At 34.9% G+C, this 24,107-nt stretch overlaps 1 protein-coding gene across 1 annotated transcript in view; it reads right to left on the bottom strand.

Moving 5' to 3' along the window:
• LRRC40 (leucine rich repeat containing 40) overlaps window positions 1-24,107 on the bottom strand; it is a 57,884-nt gene that overhangs the window by 32,724 nt on the left and 1,053 nt on the right. The window contains exons 2-4 of the mRNA XM_032610351.1: window positions 5,150-5,331; window positions 3,499-3,572; window positions 2,215-2,344 (exon numbers count right to left, since the gene is read on the bottom strand). Coding sequence (XP_032466242.1) covers window positions 2,215-2,344; window positions 3,499-3,572; window positions 5,150-5,331 — 386 coding nt within the window. The remainder of the gene's footprint in view (window positions 1-2,214; window positions 2,345-3,498; window positions 3,573-5,149; window positions 5,332-24,107) is intronic.

Consider the following 24,107-nt stretch of genomic DNA (forward strand, 5'->3'; position numbering starts at 1 on the left):
TACTCTAAGGTCTAAGAATCAACAGATTACTAATAAATAAATATTTAGTAATATCAAAAGTTACTGACACTAAATGCAATGTAGTATTCTGGATTGGATCCTGGAACAAAAAAACGGACATTAGTGGAAAAACTGGGAAAATATAAAATTTGTAGTTTACTTAGCAATATTGTAAAAATGTTAATTTCTTAGTTTTTACAAATATCCCATAGTTAAGTAAAATGTTCGCCCATTAGGGCTTCCCTGGTGGCGCAGTGGTTGAGAGTCTGCCTGCCGATGCAGGGGACATGGGTTTGTCCCCCGGTTTGGGAAGATCCCACATGCCGCGGAGCGGCTGGGCCCGTGGGCCATGGCTGCTGAGCCTGTGCATCCGGAGCCTGTGCTCCACAATGGGAGAGGCCACAGCAGTGAGATGCCCGCGTACCGCAAAAAAAAAAAAAAAAAAAAAAAAAATTGTTCACCCATTAAGGTGGGTGAAGGGTATATGGGATCTCTCTGTACTATCTTTACAACTTTTCTGTAAATCTAAAATTATTCCAATATCAAAAGCTAAAAATAAAAAAAAGTTTCTGATAAAGAAAAGATTCACAAATTCCTAAGAAGTTTTAAAGAACCCAAAACAACAGAATTGCTAATAAATATTTAATTACTGCAGTTAATGACTAAATTAGATACAAAATAAGTACAGTGCATATAAATTAATCATTATTTATGCTAAGTCATTTCTTCATTATTTATTTAGTACCATTGTGTTAAGCAGTTTTTATATAACTTTAAGAAATATTATTGGCTTAAATTATTATAGATCTTATACTTTTAATGTTTTAATATATTGTTGCTCACATTTATGATTTATTTGATAATGAGTCCCTAAGAACACAGTTCTCAGCTGAAGCATCCTTTCATTATGCAGTGACTATCTGGGAACCCATAAAGAAAGTTTATTAGGTTTCCTTTTAAGCTTTCTACTAGGCTTTTGTTTTTTTTCTTTTTAAATCAATTGCTATCTTTTACCAGCAAATTTTATAAGGAAATCTGATGGCTCCTTCCTTTACCACTCATTTCACCTACCTATGCCTTTTACTTTCCAAACCTTATTTCCAATCTGATCAGATTGAAAAACAAAGAGCTACTGAAGAAATGGTTGAAGAGAGTATGTATTTTGATTTCAAACACTGGTGCAGATGGGTGAAATATCAAGAAAAAATAAGTAAAAGAAGCAATTTTTCCTTGAACAAAAAATAAACTTTAAGGTTAAAATGACTAATGAGTTTTTCAAAACATGTAATTGTGACTAGAACAAGAATGTAACATGAAATAACTATGTGGAGTAGAGATTTATATTAGAACATCTGATCGAATACGACTGAAGTCTTTCAGATAGGATACCTTACAGTAGAATCTTACTTCTTCCGTGGTAAAGTGGAGGAACAAAAAAAAGGATACACTCTGAAGTCAGATTATTTTATGTTAAATTCCTAAATTCTTTACATATTAGTTATATGACTTTGGATAAGTTACTTTTTTTTTTTTTTTTACAAGTCTTAGTTTCTTATCTGTAATGGGGATAAAACTATCTACTTTGCTATGTGTATAGCAAAGTAATATGTAATATACTGTATGTATAGCAAATATAGTAATATGCTATAGGTATAGCAAAGTGCCTATTGTTTGTATTATTCTTAATATGACTAAAATAATACTTGCATTGCTTTATGGTTATCTCTATTTAAGATGTGAAATGGATAGAATAAAATTTTTTACCAAGAAATATGGCCATTTTGAAAACTAGTGTAGAATAAACAGGCCCTGAAGGCATTATCTGGACACTCAGAGGACAAAAGAGCCATAAGGGCTACAGAGGAGGAAATGAAAATGGAGATAAAAAAAGGGAATTGGTATACGCTAAAAACACCTTTCCTCTATTTTGCTAAACCATAAAAGCCTCTGAATAACAAAGTCATCCTCAATGGCTCCTTTCCCAAACGCTATTCCTAAATTAAAATCTAAGGTGATTTCCTTCATAAGAAAAACATAAGAAAATCAAATTTACAATTACTAATTTAGCATTCTAATTGCAATTCACTGTTTCTGATAATCTAGTCATACAATCAGCTGCCCATGTAACCATGATTGCAATCATATATCCAATTTTTCAGCCTAATAAGAAATCCCACCAGCCCCAAATTATATAAATGCAAAATCAAAACTTACTAAATCTTCTAAGTTGGAAAGTTGTTCAAATCCCCTTGGTATGCAAGTTAGTTCATTATGCTGGAGATATAGGCCCTTCAGGTTTCTTAGATTTGTAATTTCTTCAGGGAGTATTTTCAGATTGTTATGGCTATTGATTGATAAAACAAATGCTGAACAATTTGGTGACAACACAATAAATATTTATAAAGGCATTTTTGCTAATCGACTACCTGGGCTCATTAAAAAAAATGAAGTAAGGTTACTAATTTTAAGTACTTACAAACTTTACATCCTAAAAATACACACCCATTAAAATGACAGTAATCTAAAGTAATCAAATTGAGAGTTTCAAAGAAATAAAGATTTTTAACCAAACATATAATTTGTGAACTTTTGATTGGTTCCTTTTAATCAACTTGATTTTACATATAAATGAAAACATTGGGCTATAATTTTTACACTGCATATGAGGCTTAGAATTTTGACAAAGATGTGCACATACATACACTACATGAAGTCACATTTTACATGGGGATTAGGTTTCAACGTAGTACTCAAGACAAAAATAGCTATTTCTGTTTGAGGGCCTGGCATGTCCAGATGAATGCAATATGCAACTCCAGTCTTATTTTTCACCAAATAAGGACTGTTATTTAAGGAACTGTTCTCCCTCAAACCAGTTAACTCCAGAAAACTGCAACTTTATCATGCTGTGATAGATAGATTTATATCTATTTTATAAGCCCCAACTTTTCAAACTATGTTTTGAACACTTAAACTTTTTCATTTTTTTCTCCTAAATTAAATCTTCCCTAATCCCTTTCCCCCTGTGTATATATAACATATAAGGCAGTTATTTTTCTTGAAAGTCTGAGTGTGTACTGAAGGGCAAACAGAGTTAGCTAGGGCCTTAGCCACCTGGCTTCCCATGTACCTATCAGTGAGAACCAGACGCATACCCATGGAATCCCAGGAGTCCTCAGAAAAGTTTAAAAACTACTAATATCGAAAACATGAAATTTTCCTCATTATAACTACTAAAAATTATTTCATAAAAATAAAAAGTATTTAAAAAAAATCAACTGGCCTTAAATTTGTAAAACCAGAAAACATGCAGGCAATTCTAAAACAAAAAATAAAATAATCTGAGAAATAAAACTTAAAATTATTATTCTGCTTAATCACTTTCTGAGATAATACAAAACATTTTTTACATGCTAGAAAAAGTGTTTGAAAAAAATTTTAAAGAATGTTAGATTTACACCCTTATACTAGCAATACTGAAATAAGTTTAAATTTTACCTGACATTAAGTTTCTGAAGATTTTCTAATTCTCTTATAGCAGAAGGAAGGGATGTCAGCTGATTATCATGTATCTAAAAGTTATTAAAAGACACAGTCAATATCTTAGTCTTATAATTAACCATGAGCTTTGCTATTGTACAATATTCTCTGATGATAGTCTCGTTATTCTAGCTCAAAAGCATAGCTGGGCTATTGGTAATTTGTTTTGAGTATAGAAAAGAAAAAGGAGTTTGGAGTTTGAAATTGACCAAACTGCTGCTAATAAATCATGAAGTGATAAGAGATCAATTTTAAAATACTACAGTTAAAAAAAAAAACAAAACTTCCCCTCACTGAGTGGAACTTCAATCTCAAATGAGAGATGACAAGGTCAGAAACTAACAGCCCTCTGATGGTATGATTTATGTCAACATTTACAAAAAATAAATGAGGAGGAAGACTTCTCTCATGTTCTTACAGAATAATATTGCTTTCAAGGTACAAGGAACCTTTAAGAGAACACTTATGCCAATTCATTCATTTAACAAATGAAGAAAATAAAAACTTCTCTAGAAATCTGACTACATCCAACTTTTTCAGACATGAAATGGAAGATTTTTGATGATCCTAAGTAAAGTATATCAGAAGTCTGTAGATTATGAAATAAACTACTCATGACATGGCAACTAGGGATTAAAAACATAGTCCCTGGGCTTCCCTGGTGGCGCAGTGGTTGAGAGTCCGCCTGCCGATGCTAGGGGACGCGGGTTCGTGCCCCGGTCCAGGAGGATCCCGCGTGCCGCGGAGCGGCTGGGCCTGTGGGCCGTGGCCGCTGAGCCTGCGCGTCTGGAGCCTGTGCTCCGCAACGGGAGAGGCCACAGCAGTGAGAGGCCTGCGTACCACACACACACACAAAGAAACACAGTCCGTGAATAAACACACAAAAATTTAAGCCCAATAATTCAAGTCAGTATTGGAGATAAGTTACCAAAAAAAACCCCCAAAATAACAAAAAAAAAACCAAAAACAAAACAATATTAAATACTTGCTTTAACACCTACAATAATAATGATGATAAAAATAATAGCAATAGGGCTTCCCTGGTGGAGCAGTGGTTGGGAGCCCACCTGCCGATGTAGGGGACACGGGTTAGTGCCCCGGTCCGGGAAGATCCCACATGCCACGGAGCAGCTGGGCCCGTGAGCCATGGCCGCTGAGCCTGCGCGTCCGGAGCCTCCGCAACGGGAGAGGCCACAACAGTGAGAGGCCCGCGAACCGCAGGGAAAAAAAAAAAAAATAGCAATAAAAAAAAAGACGAGCAGCAGCAACCACTTGTTAAATACCAATTCTGTCTGTATGCATTAACTCATTTAATTCAAAGAACAATTTTTAAAAACAGGTAGTAGTACCAGTCTCGGTTTATAAACGTGGAAACTGAAGCACAAAGAGGTAACCTTCCCGAGATCACACAGCTATCAAGTGGCAGAGTCAAAATCTGAAGCCTGATGTTCTGACTCTGCACTCAACCATTATGCTATGCCGAACACAGTAATTTGTTATTCTTCCTTGCACTCTACCGACTGAACATGGGTCTTCTATTTCTCAAAGCCTAAATTTAGCTTTAGAGTCTCTTCAGACGAAGATCCATATTTATAATCAGTCAACTTACATCAAGAACAGTCAGTGCAGGAAGGAGTCGGAGGTCATCAGTAAGTGACTGAAGTTTATTGTTTGATATGATTAGTTTGGTCAAATCTGTCTGTTCCCACCATCGCTCAGCAGCACTGAATGAAAGATTCTGATTAGCTTCTTCAGGGATATCCACATTTATTCTCCAAACACACTGAGGCACTATTTCCACCACCACCACACCAAAAAAAAAAAAAAAAAAAAAAAAGAAGGGAAAGAGGTGAGATACTAAGTACACATGTTTATAACAGCTATTCTGCTTATCTACTGAAAAGAAGTTTCTGAAACACTAAAAAAACACTTTCAAATAAATCAAACAAATAGCAATGAATTCCAACTACATTACAATGGAAGTTGATTTTATTCCAAAACAGAATATTGGATATGTATTTTTCATATTAGATCTCACTCTTATCTTCATTCAACTATATTTACTATATACATTCCCTGCACAGCACATAGTGGTTAGATACACAAGACAAATAAAGAATGGACTCTACCATTATGCTACCATAACAGAGAACGTATGGAAATCAACATTTAAACTAACTCATTTATATCTCATAGCAACTCCGTGAGGTAGGTGTTATTTTCACTTTACAGATGAGAAAAATGGGGCACAGAGAATGTATCATTTACTCAGGGCTATATAGCTAAATGGGATTTAAACCCTGGAAAAACTAAGTTGTCTTGCTTCTCAGGGAATATTTGTAAGGTATATCTGACTATGGTAGCTGCTCTCTGTCTGACGTACAATTTTATTTCTTATCCCATCACACAACATTGTGTTACTTCTGTTGCAGCATATACAGCAATTCCTTTGACACTGCAAATAAGACTGTTCAAGTTAAACAGAAAGAGTCCAGGTTTATCACTATAACACTTGAAGCCCTAGAAAATATTAACTTGCTCTAGTGCTATAGCAGAACTATTTTAAATAGTCCTTCACTCCTTGATACCAGTAGGACGATATATGGGTATGATCTAGAACTTTAGCTAATATTAATCAAGGCAACCATTGGTTATGCCTTACAGTTACTGACTATCATTTTAAAATGACATTAAATGGAAAGGTGTGGTCAAAGTTTCAAGTTCAGGACACAATCAGATCAAGCAATCCAATACAATGGTTTCACAGAAGCAAAGCAAAGTTCCTGAAATCCATTCACTCAAAAAAAAATGAGGTACCTATATTTGTATTAGAATAAATTATAAGATCCCTTTCCTACCCTTCTCTCTGCCTAAGCAATCTGCATTTCTCTACTCTTCTATCAATGAATCCCCAGCAAATGGGAATAAAACAGAATGAAAATCTACCCATGTTTATGGACAGAGGTTTATTTTTAAAGCAAAGCAAAGAAACAAAAGCCACTCTTTCCAACTCTTTGAGCACAAAAGCAGCATAAAATGTATCTTCACTGTTGTTATTATTATTTTGGTGGGTAGATATGGATGACTGAGTGGGAATGAGAAACACACTTCAGCCCAACACTAGCATGTGAACTTACTGACACCAAATGAATCAATAGAAATGGGTACATTTATGTATTTGACTAAAAATCAATGTTACCCTTAAGTAAAAATAAGTTACAAATGTGCCATACCAGTTTGGGTCACCAACAAAAAGCTCCAGTATAAGAACGACAAAAAAAAAAACAAGGCAAGACAAAACAATACAAAACATTAAAAAAAAAATGTATGGAAGAAGCTATGTGATATGCACAAGTCTACTCCTAAAGAAAATATGTAGAGCATTGTGCATATATTTTTCTCTTAACACCTACACGTACAAAGGTACATTAAGACCATTATACTTAAAAGGCAATGTAATGGAAAATATCTTTTTTTGTAAGGAGGAAGGTGGAGAACACAATAAATTTGTATACAACACAACAAAAATATCTGTTACCCATGAACTACACTAAATGAATGTTACAATTTTATCATTATTACTTCAGATATTTTGGTTAACCAAATTTGTCTTTGTAGGAACTATCACGGGATGGATAATTGTTGATACTATACTGCTGTTATTAAATATGTATCAATTTGTTTTTCCATAAACATTGACTTACTGCTCATTCTTTTCCCCATTGTTTGTGAAATATCTCAATTTCTTCAAGAGTTTATAGCACCAAGATTCATGTCACTTTTCTTCCCTCCCCACAAATATGAAGAACCACCGAAAGGTATATTGTCCTAATTATTGAGGAATTCAGTGGAGCCATCCTAAAAGTAGCTTACCAATTCGCAAAACAGAAACTACCAGGTAAAAAATAAATGTCAATAGGCATATAAATGTGAAAAAAATTTACTATGGAGTTAGATTCATTTGCTTTATGTAATTTTTAAAGTTATATAATATGTCAAATATATACATAAATTAAAAAATAGTATAATGAAATAATGCTCCACGTACCCACTGCCCACATTTAACAGTTATCAACTCATGGCCAATCTTGCTCATATATAATCCCATCTCACAATGATCTAAACTACAATCTTAGGAAGATAGAAAAGAACAAAGTAAACCCAAAGTAAACAAAAAAAGAGTAGAAACCAATGACATCGAAAACAAATATGGTAATCGATAAAAAGCAATAAAACCAATACCCAGTTCTTTGAAAGTGGGAATATCACTACCAATCTTACAGATGTTAAGAGGATAAGGGAAGGGGCTTCCCTGGTGGCACAGTGGTGAAGAATCCGCCTGCTAGTACAGGGTACATGGGTTTGAGCCCTGGTCTGGGAAGATCCCACATGTCATGGAGCAACTAAGCCTGTGAACAACTACTGAGCCTGCGCTCTAGAGCCTGTGAGCTACAACACTGAGCCCGTGAGCCACAACTAATGAGCCTGTGTTCCACAACTACTGAAGCCCGTGCCTAGAATCCATGCTCCGCAACAAGAGAAGCCACCACAGTGAGAAGCCCGCGCACAATGAAGAGTATCCCCCCCACCCCGCTCACTGCAACTAGAGAAAGCCCGCGTGAAGCAACGAAGACCCTAAAAATAAATAAATAAATTTATTTTTAAAAAAAAGGATAAGGGAATATGATGAACAACTTTATATCCATACATTCAACAACTTAGAGGATATGGACAAATTCCCTCAAAGGGGGAAAAAATGCACAACAGCAATAGGAAATCTGAGTAGCCTTTTGAAAGGGTTCCTGGACCCAATTCCAGTGTGCATATTGTTCCCCACACAATCAATTCTCAGACACCCTCCTGGTGTCTCAACTCTGACACTACTAGCAGACATAGAATCAGATTCCACAAGTAAAGGGCTCAGTCCCACAAAACTGCCTTCCACTTCAGAGGCCAGTCACAAGCCCAGCTTATTACCAGTACTTCTCATCAATTGGCTATAAATCAGAGGTTCCCACGACTCCCTCCTTGGGTTCAGTTAATTTGCTAGAATGGCCCACAGAACTCAGGAAAACCCATTTACTCACTAGTGACAGATTTATTACGAACAATATTAAAGGATACAAACCAACAACCAGATGAAGAGATACATAAGGCAAGGTCTGAAAAAGGGAGCTTCCATCCTTGTAGAGCTCATGGTCCGGCACAATGGCACATGGAAGCATACTGGTTCCCTAATGTGGAAGCTCTCAGAACCCTCTCCTTTTTTTGGTTTTTACAGAGGCTTCATTACATAGGCATGATTGATTAACTCATTTGCCATTGGTGATTGATTCAACCTCTATCCCCTCTCTCCTCCCCAGAATCAGGGTTTCTGATTCTGATTCTATCTGTGGTTAGTTCTCCTGGCAACCAGCCTCCATCCTTAGGTGTTTTGCAAAAGTCACTTTCACTAACATAAACTCACTTGTGGTACTAAAGTCTCATTAACAAGACACCATTTAAATTTTATGGCTCTGAAGCAGTTTTTTGGGGGTTTTGTTTTTGTTTTTCGGGAACTGAGGACAAGAAACCAAATATTATAACAAAGGATGCTCCCATTGCTCTTATTATTCAGGAAATTCCAAGGGTTTTGGGAGCTGTGGGCCAGGAACTATGGATGAAGACCAAATATCTCTGAGAAATATATTTTGGTCATCTGAATGACCAAATATACATATTTCTTATAAATCACAATAATGCACATTGTATCTATCAAAGAAATTAAACTTGCTATTTAAAACATTCCCACAAAGAAAACTCCAGGCCCAGATGGCTTCACTGGTGAATTCTACAGACATTTACAGTAGAAATGATACTGATTCTACAGACTGTTTCAGAAAATAGAGGAAAGAAAAATTCCCAGCCCATTTTACAAAGCCAGCACTACTCTGATACCAAAATCAAAGACATTGAAAGGGGGGGAAAAAGCCAAAAACCAAAAACCAAATCTAAACACCATGACCAAGTGATTTATATAAGGAATGCAAGGCTGCTTTAACATTTGAAAATGAATCAATGCAGTTGATCATATTAACAGAAAAAGAGTAACACAATATGACTGTCAAGGAATGAAAAAAAAAAAAAGCATCTGACAAAATTCAACGATCATTCAAGATAAAAACTCTCAAAAAACTAGGTATGAAAGGGAACTCCTTCAACCTGATAAAGGGTATCTTTGAAAAATCTACAGCTAACAATATACTTAATGGTGAAAACTCAGTGCTTACTCTTTAAAACTGGGTACAAAGTGAGGATGCCCATTCTTACTGTGTCAATATTTTACTAGCAGTTCTGACTAATGCAACAAGGCAAGAAAAATAAATAAAAGCCATTCAGATTGAAAAGGAAGAAGTAAAACTGTCTCTATTAGCAGACATGAACATCTATATAGAAAATCCTAATAAAGCTACAAAAAAAATTATATGTAATGAGTTTAGAAAGGTCACAGACTTCAAGCTTAATATACAAAAATCAATTGTGTTTCTACATATTAGCAATCGTTAACTGAAAACATTCTTAAATGCTTAAAGATTTACAAGACATAACATCTAAAACCATGAAATACTCAGTGTTAAATTTAACAAATATATGCAAAACCTATGGTATGAAAATACAAAATACATGAAAGACCTGTGGTTTTTGCTGTGAAAACTTAAAGAAGGTCTAGATAAGTAGAGAAATATACCACGTTACAGCTTGAAGACTCAATATTTTTAAGATGTCACTTCTCAAAGTGACTTACAGATTCAGTACAATCCTAATCAAAATCCCAGAAGGCCTTTCTGTAGAAACTAACAAGCTAATTTTAAAATGTATACTGAAATGCAGAAGAACTAAAATAGATTAAACAATTTTGAAACAGAAGAAAGCAATAGGACTTAACCGTACTTGATTTTAATTTTTACCATAAAGCTTATCAAGACAGTGTGGTATTAGTATAAGGACAGACATATAGACCAACAGGAAAAAAAAAAAAAATGAGTTCAGAAAAAATTCCAGGCAATAAAATAATGTCAATTAATATTCAACAAAGTTGCCAAAATAATTTAATAAGAAAGGAATAGTCTTTTAAACAAATGTTCATATAGATAAAAAATGAACCTCAACCTTCACCTTGTGACACACTCTAAAATTAATGCCAAGTAGAGCACAGACTTAAATGTAAAATATAAAACTATAAAAATTCTATAAGAAAGCAGAGGAGAAAATCTTCACAGCCTTGGGATGGATAAAATTTCTCATATAGAAAAAGTACAATCATAAAAGAAAAAAATTGATAAATTGGACTTCATCAAAATTAAAAACTCTTATGTTTTTCTAAAGAAATTGTTCAGAAAATTAGGCAAGCCACAGACTGGGAGAATATATTAGATAGATACCAATACAGATATACAATATATCTGAGGACTTGCATCCCCAGAATATAATAAGTCTTATAACTCAGTAATACAAACAGCCCAATTAATAACAGACAAAAAATCTGAACACTTGGCAAAAGATATACAAAAAACTAATGAGCAGTTGAAAAGATACTCAACATAATTAATCATCAAGGAAATGTAAATAAAACCATAAGGAGATACTGTAACACGACCACAAGAATGGCTAATGTTAAAAATAATGACAATACAAAGTGTTGGTAATGATGTGGGGCAACTGAATCTCTCATGTTACCAGGGACAAACAGTTTGGTGAATTCTTATAAAGTTAAATATGCACTTATTATTATATGTCCAGCGATTCCACTCTCAGGTATTTAACTCAACAGAAATGATAACATATGTCTACACAAAGACTGTACTTGAAAACTCATAAGCAGTTTTATTCATAATAGCCAAAAGCTAAACACAACTCAACAGGTAAATGGATAAACAAACTGAAATACATACATACAATGGACTATTACTGTTCAACAATAAAAAGGAACTACTTCTGTAAACAATATGGATGACCCTCAAAAGACATTATACTAAGCAAAAGAAGCCTAACACAGAAAAAATTGCAAATGTATAACTCTATTTGAATTAAATTCTAGAAGAGGCTAATCTATATTGACAAAAAGCAGACCACTGGTTCCATGGAGCTAGCAGTGGGGGTAGACTCACAGCAAAGGGAACTGCTCAAGTACTGGAAATGTGCTTTATCTTGATTTTGGTAGAGGTTACACAACTGTATATATTTGTCAAAACTCATTAAACTATACACTTAAAATGAATGTACATACTGTTTGCAAGTTATACTCCAATAAAGATAACTAAAGATAAAGAGTGAAAAATTTTAAAATATAGGTGTAATATATCAAGACAATCTTATGAATACATATGTACACATATGTATATATGTGAATGAATAAAAAAATAAAGTGTATATGTGTATGTATATATATATGTATACATACATACATATATATATACACACATATATATGTTTCTCACGGGGTAGATAATACCCTTAAGCAGCACTACCCAACAGAACTTTCTGCAATGATGGAAATATCCTGTATCTGCCCTATTTCATGTGGTAGCCACTAGCTGCCTATGGCCAATGAGCACTTATAATGTGGCTAAAGTGACTGAAGAATTTGATTTTTAATTTTAATTTTGGTTAATTAAAATTTAAATAACCATATGTGACTAGAGACTTCCACAAGGGATGGCATGACCCTTAACAAACACTGAAAAAAGATTTCTTTACATGTTTTTTTGGGCAATTCATTCTTTCTTCCATTGACAACAGCTAATTACAGAAATAGGGAGTCACAAATGGGTTGACAGCAGAGAACTGTCTAATTTGAGGAAGATACAAGTGGGTAGGTGAAGAAACAGAGAAGAAATAAAGAACACGTCTAAAATGGTGTTTACATGGATGAATAAAAGAATGTGTAGCCAGTAAACTATAGGAGCAATAAATCATGAGATTAAAAAAATTTTTTGACTCCTTTGGACAGTTTCATAAATATAATGATCATGCACAGTATACAATAATAACTGTTTACTTAAGGCAGAAAATCATACCCATTAAAGTCTAGATCTAGTCTAGGTTGATTACCATCTTCTAAAAGATTGTAAATATATTCAACTATGATACACAGTATAGCATCATGGACATACCAATGACCAAAGAGTCAGGGACCTAAGGCTCTGGTTTAAACTGTATAATTAATCAAACTGGCCAGTAACCTAGTATCTCTGGTCCCCAGTTTCCTCATTGATTAAATGAGAGGGCCCTACTGTCACTTAAATGCTAGAATCCAGTAACAGCAGTACAAAAAGGCTTTTGCTAGATGCAGGGTAATATTCTGATAATAGTTTATCTTACAAATGCCATTTACTAAACTGTCTACCCAATAATGAACACTTTAAAAGAATAAACCAATAGATCAAGTCACTCTGTAAAGGATCCGGGAAAGCTCATTGATAAACATTCCAATTTTCTCCACAGTAGTTTATGTATGGCCACCAATGGCCTCATTACATTAAACAAAGAATTCCAAATTGATAAATCATAATATTATAGTGTCACTTTGAGACTATCTTTAAAGTTTCACACACACACACCCCAATGTAAAATTAAAAAGTTATATGGAAGGCATTAACTCAGTTGCAGCTTTAGGTTGATTCAAAGGAATATATCTTTGTGGTTTAGAACACCTGAACCATTGTTATTTTAGAATGCATGAAGAGAACACTTCTTTCCTGAAGTCCAGGGTACTGTAAGGAAAAAGTGAAATAATGTTAAACATATAAAAAGGAAACATGTTTACTAATCACTTTAAGAGAAAAACATGCTTGAATTTATTACATTAACCTGAGGGTACATTCAGTTTTATAGTGAAGACAAGCCTCACTGAAACTATAATTCCATTCTTCCCAGCCTGTATTTTTTCTCTTCTACTCAAGAAAACATATTAAAATGCAAGTGAGTGAACATGATATTAATATAAGGGTAAGTTTAAATTTGCACTAATTTATTAAATAAACTTTGGCATTGGCGATAACTTGGGATACACATCCCAACAGGTTAAAATACTAACATTTAGAAATATATCAACAGATCAAGAAATAGGAATGGGGTTTTCAATTAACTATCAAGGTCCTTGTTTTATAATCTAAACAAGTAGACTTCCCTGGATTTCAGTACACTAAAAATTAAATGTTCACCTCAGATTTTGCCATTACATATGGATTAAGGCACTTGCCTCGTGTTTCCATTTCTAAGAACTGTTTAAGAATTAGCTTGTTTTGACGATCTATTCACCCGGAAGTGTAGTTTCTTTCTGGAATTATTTGTTATAAAATCTGGATACTTTGGTTAATTCTCATTAGCTTTTTAGAATATAACAGTAAATTCCATTAAGACAATCAGAAGTCAAAATACAGAGTTAAGCTAAATAGTAAAGCAGAACATGGTTAATACAGATTTAAGGATGGTTATTTAAAATCTTAGTAAACATATGATTTGTGTTACACTTTTTATTGTGTCACAACAAACTGTACAAACTGAACATGGCAAATTCTCATTACCCTAAAACAGACAACATGACATCTTGTGGCCTAGAAGCCCTAGACCTATTTACTTAATTCCACAAACAGAAACTAACCAAACTGCTCTCTTCAAGATAAGGAATGATAGCCTTACACCCATATTTCTCTTTCAAATAATATGTTTTCCAAACTAATTTAATTGGCTTATTTAATAAATCATCCACTTACTAATGTTCTCGTCAGTTCAATAGTGTGGTTTCCTTTAGAATTTACAGCATTCTTTTGCTCCAAACACTGGCCCCTCTTACTTTCATTGAGTTTTTGATAAGTCACTCAAAAACATTCCTACACTTCTGTTCTGCCATGGTCATACAAGCACAAGGCAACAATCAATATCTCCTTTACAATTCTACTTTCATTTTATCTGGTCCAATGAAAAAGAGCTGCAATATCTATATTGAACAAAAGATAATATATTCCCACACTGCTGCTCATAAAAAGAGCTGTCACTTAAAATTTCCAGAATATTTCTAATGTTCTTCTTTGAAGCTGGTTATTATTAGTTATTTTGTTTGGGTATACCTTTCTAAGTAACTTATAGAACTGACACTAAGAATGATGACTCTAAAACTGCCAACAATATTTGGATATTTAAATTAATCACAATATTCATAAGACAGACTATTATCTGATTATTTTAATGACTCTATTTTTCAAGTGTTCCTGAAAAATGTACAAATAGAAGTCAAAAAAGCAGAATTCAGTACAATTCCAAATTTGTTAAAAATAAAAAAACAGAAAGTAAATTAAATATATTCACACACAAAAAAAATTATAAAAGAAAAACCTCCAAAATATCAACAGTGATAACCGTAGATGGTTATTTTCATTTTTTATGCTGTATATAGATTCTACGTTTTCTATAGTAGACATATTGGTTATATAAAGAGGAAAATAATAAATAGTATTTTTACAGAAGAACTAGGACCTAGTTCTTTCACAAAGGAACTAGAAAAGAAAGCATATCTAAAAACCCTCAAGAGTACACAGATTTCAGTTACAGGTAAATATTTATCTGCACTGTACGGATACCAGTTAACAAGCCCATCTAGTTAGTAAAATGCCTCACAGCTCTTACAAGTGACCTCATTAAGAAGAATCCATTTCAGGAGGCCACCACTTAAGAATAACAATCAATAGAATTTTTTTGGGGGCGGATAAATTGGAAGACTGGGATTGACATATACACACTACTATATATAAAATAGATAACTAAATAATAAGGACCTACTGCATAGCACAGGGAACTCTACTCAGTACTCTGTAATAGCCTATATGGGATAAGAATCTAAAAATAGAGTCGATATATGTATATGTATAACAGATTCACTTTGAAGTACACCGGAAACTAACACAACATTGTAAATAAACTATACTCCAATAAAAATTAAAAAAAAAATTAAACCAAAATAAAACAAGAAAAAAGTAACAAAATGGAAAGAATGAAAATAAAATAATATAGATTTAAACTCAAATGTATCAATAATTATAGTAAATGTAAACAGATTAAATGCTGTGATTGAAGAAAAACAGATTATAGCAACCATGCTACAGGAAGGGCTGAACTACCTTTCCATTCTTAAAACAGAAAATGATATTGAGGCTCTTGGTGCTACAGCCAGGAGTCAGTGCTGTGCCTCTCAGGTAGCAGAGCCAACTTCAGGACACTGGTCCACAAGAGACCTCCCAGCTCCAAATCAAACGGTGAAAATCTCCCAGAGATTTCCATTCAACACCAGCACCCAGCTTCACTCAACGACCAACAAGCTACAGTACTGGACACCCTATGCCAAACAACTAGCAAGACAGGAACACAGCCCCATCCATTAGCAGAGAGGTTGCCTAAAATCATAATAAGTCCACAGACACCCCAAAACACACCACCAGACGTGGACCTGCCCACCAGAAAGACAAGATCCAGCCTCATCCACCAGAACACAGGCACTAGTCCCCTCCACCAGGAAGCCTACACAACCCACTGAACCAACTTTAGCCACTGGGGACAGACACCAAAAACAATGGGAACTACAAACCTGCAGCATGCAAAACGGAGACCCCAAACACAGTAAGATAAGCAAAATGAGAAGACAGAAAAACACACAGCAGATGAAGGAGCAAGATAAAAACTCACCAGACCTAACAAATGAAGAGGAAATAGGCAGTCTACCTGAAAAAGAATTCAGAATAATGATAGTAAAGATGATCCAAAATCTTGGAAATAGAATAGACAAAATGCAAGAAACATTTAACAAGGACCTAGAAGAACTAAAGATGAAATAAGCAACAATGAACAACACAATAAATGAAATTAAAAATACTCTAGAAGGGTTCAATAGCAGAATAACTGAGGCAGAAGAACGGATAAGTGACCTGGAAGATAAAATAGTGGAAATAACTACTGCAGGTCAGAATAAAGAAAAAAGAATGACAAGAACTGAGGACAGTCTCAGAGACCTCTGGGACAACATTAAACGCACCAACATTCGAATTATAGGGGTTCCAGAAGAAGAAAAGAAAAAGAAAGGGACTGAAAAAATATTTGAAGAGATTATAGTTGAAAACTTCCCTAATATGGGAAAGGAAATAGTTAATCAAGTCCAGGAAGCACAGAGAGTCACATACAGGATAAATCCAAGGAGAAATACACCAAGACACATATTAATCAAACTGTCAAAAATTAAATACAAAGAAAACATATTAAAAGCAGCAAGTGAAAAACAACAAATAACACACAAGGGAATCCCCATAAGGTTAACAGCTGATCTTTCAGCAGAAACTCTGCAAGCCAGAAGGGACTGGCAGGAAATATTTAAAGTGATGAAGCAGAAAAAACTGCAACCAAGATTACTCTACCCAGCAAGGATCTCATTCAGATTTGAGGGAGAAATTAAAACCTTTACAGATAAGCAAAAGCTGAGAGAGTTCAGCACCACCAAACCAGCTTTACAACAAATGCTAAAGGAACTTCTCTAGGAAAGAAACACAAGAGAAGGAAAAGACCTACAATAACGAACCCAAAACAATTAAGAAATTGGGAATAGGAACATACATATCGATAATTACGTTAAATGTAAATGGACTAAATGCTCCCACCAAAAGACACAGATTGGCTGAATGAAGACAAAAACAAGACCCATATATATGCTGTCTACAAGAGACCCACTTCAGACCTAGGGACACATACAGACTGAAAGTAAGGAGATGGAAAAAGATATTCCATGCAAATGGAAACCAAAAGAAAGCTGGAGTAGTAATTCTCATATCAGACAAAATAGACGTAAAATAAAGACTATCAGAAGAGACAAAGAAGGACACTACATAATGATCAAAGGATCGATCCAAGAAGAAGATATAACAATTGTAAATATTTATGCACTCAACATAGGAGCACCTCAATACATAAGGCAAATACTAACAGCCATAAAAGGGGAAATCGACAGTAACACATTCATAGTAGGGGATTTTAACACCCCACTTTCACCAATGGACAGATCATCCAAAATGAAAATAAATATGGAAACACAAGCTTTAAATGATACATTAAACAAGATGGACTTAATTGATATTTATAGGACATTCCATCCAAAAACAACAGATTACACATTTTTCTCTAGTGCTCATGTAACATTCTCCAAGATAGATCATATCTTGGGTCACAAATCAAGCCTTGGTAAATTTAAGAAAATTGAAATTGTATCAAGTATGTTTTCCGACCACAATGCTATGAGACTAGTATCAATTAAGGAAAAGATCCGTAAAAAATACAAACACATGGAGGCTAAACAATACACTACTTAATAACGAAGTGGTCACTGAAGAAATCAAAGAGGAAATTAAAAAATACCTAGAAACAAATGACAATGGAGACACGATGACCCAAAACGTATGAGACGCAGCAAAAGCAGTTCTAAGAGGGAAGTTTATACCACTACAATCCTACCTTAAGAAACAGGAAACAACTCGAATAAACAACCTAACCTTGCACCTAAAGCAATTACAGAAAGAAGAACAACAAAAACCCAAAGCTAGCAGAAGGAAAGAAATCATAAAAATCAGATCAGAAATAAATGAAAAAGAAATGAAGGAAATGATAGCAATAATCAGTAAAACTAAAAGCTGGTTTTTTGAGAAGATAAACAAAATTGATAAACCATTAGCCACACTCATCAAGAAAAAAGGGAGAAGTCTCAAATAAATAGAATTAGAAATGAAAAAGGAGAAGTAACAACCTACACTGCAGAAATACAAAAGATCGTGAGAGACTACTACAAGCAACTCTATGCCAATAAAATGGACAACCTGGAAGAAATGGACAAATTCTTAGAAATGCACAACTTGCCAAGACTGAATCAGGAAGAAATAGAAAATATGAACAGACCATTCACAAGCACTGAAATTGAAACTGTGATTAAAAATCTTCCAACAAACAGAAGCCCAGGACCAGATGGCTTCACAGGCGAATTCTACCAAACATTTAGAAAAGAGCTAACACCTACCCTTCTCAAACTCTTCCAAAACAGACCAGAGGGAGGAACACTCCCAAACTCATTCTATGAGGCCACCATCACCCTGATACCAAAACCAGACAAGGATGTCACAAAGAAAGAAAACTACAGGCCAATATCACTGATGAACATAGATGCAAAAATCCTCAACAAAATACTAGCAAACAGAATCCAACAGCACAATAAAAGGATCATATACCATGATCAAGTGGGGTTTATTCCAGGAATGCAAGGATTCTTCAATATACACAAATCAATCAACGTGATACACCATATTAACAAATTGAAGGAGAAAAACCAAATGATCATCTCAATAGATGCAGAGAAAGCTTTCGACAAAAGTCAACACCCTTTTATGATAAAAACCCTGCAGAAAGTAGGCATAGAGGGAACTTTCCTCAACATAATAAAGGCCATATATGACAAACCCACAGCCAACATCGTCCTCAATGGTGAAAAACTGAAACCATTTCCACTAAGATCAGGAACAAGACAAGGTTGCCCACTCTCACCACTCTTATTCAACATAGTTTTGGAAGTTTTAGCCACAGCAATCAGAGAAGGAAAGGAAATAAAAGGAATCCAAATCGGAAAAGAAGAAGTAAAGCTGTCACTGTTTGCAGATGACATGATACTATACATAGAGAATCCTAAAGATGCTACCAGTAAACTAAGAGAGCTAACCAATGAATTTGGTAAAGTAGCAGGATACAAAATTAATGCACAGAAATCTCTGGCATTCCTATACACTAATGATGAAAAATCTGAAAGTGAAATCAAGAAAACACTCCCATTTACCATTGCAACAAAAAGAATAAAATATCTAGGAATAAACCTACCTAAGGAGACAAAAGACCTGTATGCAGAAAATTATAAGACACTGATGAAAGAAATTAAAGATGATACAAATAGATGGAAAGATATACCATGTTCTTGGATTGGAAGAATGAACACTGTGAAAATGACTCTACTACATAAAGCAATCTACAGATTCAATGCACTCCCTTATCAAACTACCACTGGCATGTTTCACAGAACTAGAACAAAAAATTTCACAATTTGTATGGCAACACAAAAGACCCCGAATAGCCAAAGCAATCTTGAGAATGAAAAACAGAGCTGGAGGAATCAGGCTCCCTGACTTCAGACTATACTACAAAGCTACAGTAATCAAGACAGTATGGTACTGGCATAAAAACAGAATGATAGATCAATGGAACAGGATAGAAAGCCCAGAGATAAACCCACACACATATGGTCACCTTATCTTTGATTAAGGAGGCAGGAATGTACAGTGGAGAAAGGACAGCCTCTTCGATAAGTGGTGCTGGGAAAACTGGACAGGTACATGTAAAAGAATAAGATTAGATCACTCCCGAACACCATACACAAAAGTAAGCTCAAAATGGATTAAAAACCTAAATGTAAGGCCAGAAACTATCAAACTCTTAGAGGGAAACATAGGCAGAACACTCTATGACATAAATCACAGCAAGATCCTTTTTGACCCACCTCCTAGAGGAATGGAAATAAAAACAAAAATAAACAAATGGGACCTAATGAAATTTCAAAGCTTTTGCACAGCAAAGGAAACCATAAACAAGACAAAAAGACAACCCTCAGAATGGGAGAAAATATTTGCAAATGAAGCAACTGACAAAGGATTAATCTCCAAAATTTATAAGCAGCTCATGCAGCTCAGTAACCAAAAAACAAACAACCCAATCCAAAAATGGGCAGAAGACCTAAATAGACATTTCTCCAAAGAAGATATACAGATTGCCAACAAACACATGAAAGAATGCTCAACATCATTAATCATTAGAGAAAAGCAAATCAAAACTACAATGAGATATCATCTCCCACTGGTCAGAATGGCCATCATCAAAAAATCTAGAAACAATGAATGCTGGAGAGGGTGTGGAGAAAAGGGAACACTCTTGCACTGCTGGTGGGAATGTGAATTGGTACAGCCACTATGGAGAACAGTATGGAGGTTCCTTAAAAAACTACAAATAGAACTACCATATGACCCAGCAATCCCACTACTGGGCATATACCCTGAGAAAACCAAAATTCAAAAAGAGTCATGTACCAAAATGTTCATTGCAGCTCTATTTACAATAGCCCGGAGATGGAAACAACCTAAGTGCCCATCATCGGATGAATGGAGAAAGAAGATGTGGCACATATATACAATGGAATATTACTCAGCCATGAAAAGAAACGAAATTGAGGTATTTGTAATGAGGTAGATGGACCTACAGTCTGTCATACAGAGTGAAGTAAGTCAGAAAGAGAAAGACAAATACTGTATACTAACGCATATATATGGAATTTAAGAAAAAAAAATGTCATGAAGAACCTAGGGGTAAGACAGGAATAAAGACACAGACCTAGTAGAGAATGGACTTGAGGATATGGGGAGGGGGAAGGGTAAGCTGTGACAAAGTGAGAGAGTGGCATGGACATATATACACTACCAAACGTAAGGTAGATAGCTAGTGGGAAGCAGCTGCATAGCACAGGGAGATCAGCTCGGTGCTTTGTGACCACATAGAGGGGTGGGATAGGGAGGGTGGGAGGGACGGAGATGCAAGAGGGAAGGGATATCGGAACATATGTATATGTATAACTGACTCACTTTGTTATAAAGCAGAAACTAATACACCGTTGTATAGCAATTATACTCCAATAAAGATGTAAAAAAAATGTAGGAAATAAAGCATTATAGAAATCATGCACTGTATATAGCTGTTAGGTAGTTAGTAAAAAATATATATTGTTCTTTCTGAAAATTGTAATGTTTTTGTTATTTGTTAGCTTTAAATTTTTTGTTAGCTTTAAATTTTTTTAAAATGTATTATGATTTCTTTCAAAATAAAAATCCACATTTGCTCTTAAAAAAAAAGAATCAACAGAATTTTAACTGCTTTTTGTTGTATACAGCAAAATTAAAGGCTAGGTTCTATTTTTCCAATTTAAAAACAATGGACATGACTGCACTTTACAAATACATTTATATAATCATATAAATATAAAGGACAAAAGAAAGACCTGGAGTATACAATCCGCCCTCTGTATCCTTGGGTTCCACATGTGCATATTCAACCAACTGCAGATCAAAAATATTCAAGGAAAAAAAAATCCAGAAAGCTCCAAAAAGCAAAACAAAGGCACTCCTAGGTTTTTACCCAAATGAATTGAAAATTTATGTCCACGCAAAAACCTGAACACAAAGAGCAGCTTCATTCATAATTGCCAAAAACTGGAAGCAACCAAAATGTCCTTCGAAAGGTGAATGGATAAATAAAATGGTACATCCGTACCATAGAATATCATTCAGTGTTAAATGAAATGAGCTATCAAGCCATGGAAAGACATGGAGGAACCCTAAATGCACATTACTTAGTGAAAAAGGGCAGTCTGTAAAAGCTACATACTGTATGATTCCAATTATATGACGTGTTGGAAAAGGCAAAACGATAGAAAGAGTAAAAAGATGAGGGGTTGGGACTTCCCTGGTGGCGCAGTGGTTAAGAATCCGCCTGCCAATGCAGGGGATACGGGTTCGAGCCCTGCCCAGGAAAAGCCCACATGCCGCGAAGCAACTAAGCCCATGCACCACAACTACTGAGCCTCAGCTCTAGAGCCCGCGAGCCACAACTACTGAAGCCCACGCACCTAGAGCCTATGCTCCACAACAAGAGAAGCCACCGTGATAAGAAGCCCTCACATCACAACGAAGAGTAGCCCCCGCTCTCCACAACTAGAGAAAGCCCACGTGCAGCATTGAAGACCCAACACACTTATAAATAAATAAATAAATAAATTTATTTAAAAAAAAAAAAGATGAGTGGCTGCCAGGGCTTCTGGAGAAGCAAGGTAAGGAATAAACAGGTAGGGCTCAGGTGATTTTTAGGGCAGTGAAAATATTCTATATGATACTGGAATGGTAGACACATGACATCATGCATTTGTCAAAACTCATAGAACTGTGTAAGACTAAGAGTGAACAGTAATGTAAATAATGGACTTTAATTAATAATGATATATCAATATTGGCTGATCAATTGTGACAAATGTACCACATAATGCAAGATGTTAATAATAGGGGCAACTATGAGCTGGGGAGAGAGGGTATACGAGAACTCTCTGTACTGTCTGTTCAACTTTCTGGAATCCTAAAACTGTTCTAAAACAACCTTAAAGTACGGTTGTTCGGGGGGGGGGAAAAACAATTTGCTATTGTTGTTGCTGTTAAAGTATAGGATTCCGAAAAGAGACAGGAGGCTTTATTGTAGACGCTTAGGGGCAAGATTTCAAAAGACTTGTTTTGTTTGTTGTACTAAGAACTTTATGCTGAATCTTGTGGGCTACTGGGAGTCATTAAATGTGAATGACATAGTAAGATCTTTGTTTTGGAAAGATAATTCTTGGTAATGGCACTGATTTAGAGGGTGAGATTTAAGACAAGAAATTCAGGAAACCATTTAGGAGGCTATTGCAATAATAATAGCAATGGCCAATTTTTACCATGTACTTTTTACCATGTACTTTTATGTGTATTATCTCATTTAAACCTTAGTAGGTTCTATTCCTACTATCACATTATAAATGAGAAAATAAAACACCGGGAGATTAAGCATCTCAAAGTTACATGAGCAAAGGTATGGAAATAAGAAGCATGGCCCCATACTGGACTACAAATAGTTCAGAATTACTGCAGTTTGGATATCAAAGGCTGAAAGACAAGAGATGAAGTTGAAGGCTACAACTAGATAAAGAAAAACCTTTTATATTATGATAACACGGATTCCTTTTTTATATATAAGCTATAGATACCATATGCCTCTCCCATTTACATCTTTTGTCTCCTATGAAATATTGTACCTTCAACATAATTTGCTGAGTACCTAGTATGTGCCAGATATTATGTTAGGCTCTGTTTATACAATAATGACCTAAACAGCCCTGATCCATGTCATCATGAAGCTAGGAGTCAAAATTCATTTGCTCCCTTAAACTTTAATAGACTAAACCATCTGGATCCAATCAATAAGTACATTCCAGCACACACTTAGTATTTGGAAGTACTCATTCATTTACTTATTCCTTCCACAAATGTTTAATAAGAATCTACTATGTACTAAGCACTATTTTGAGTGTTAGGGACACAACAATTAATAAAACAAAGCTTCTTGACCACATACAACTAATACTCTAGCAGAGGAGAGAAGACAATAAACAAATACTTAATATAAATTCTGACAGTAATAAATGCTATTAAAAAACAGAGAATACATGTTAGCAATGGTATTTAGATAGCGTAGTTAGGAAGGGCCTATCTGAGCAGAGTCCTACAGGAAGCAGAGTGAACCCTAGTCAGGTATCATGTAGAAAGTTCCAGGCTTTGGAAAAAGCAAGCGTATATATGCACATCTGTAGTTTTAGAATACTAATGTCCCCATTGATT

Source organism: Phocoena sinus, chromosome 1 (assembly GCF_008692025.1).
Source record: "Phocoena sinus isolate mPhoSin1 chromosome 1, mPhoSin1.pri, whole genome shotgun sequence".
Taxonomy (NCBI): Eukaryota; Metazoa; Chordata; class Mammalia; order Artiodactyla; family Phocoenidae; genus Phocoena; species Phocoena sinus.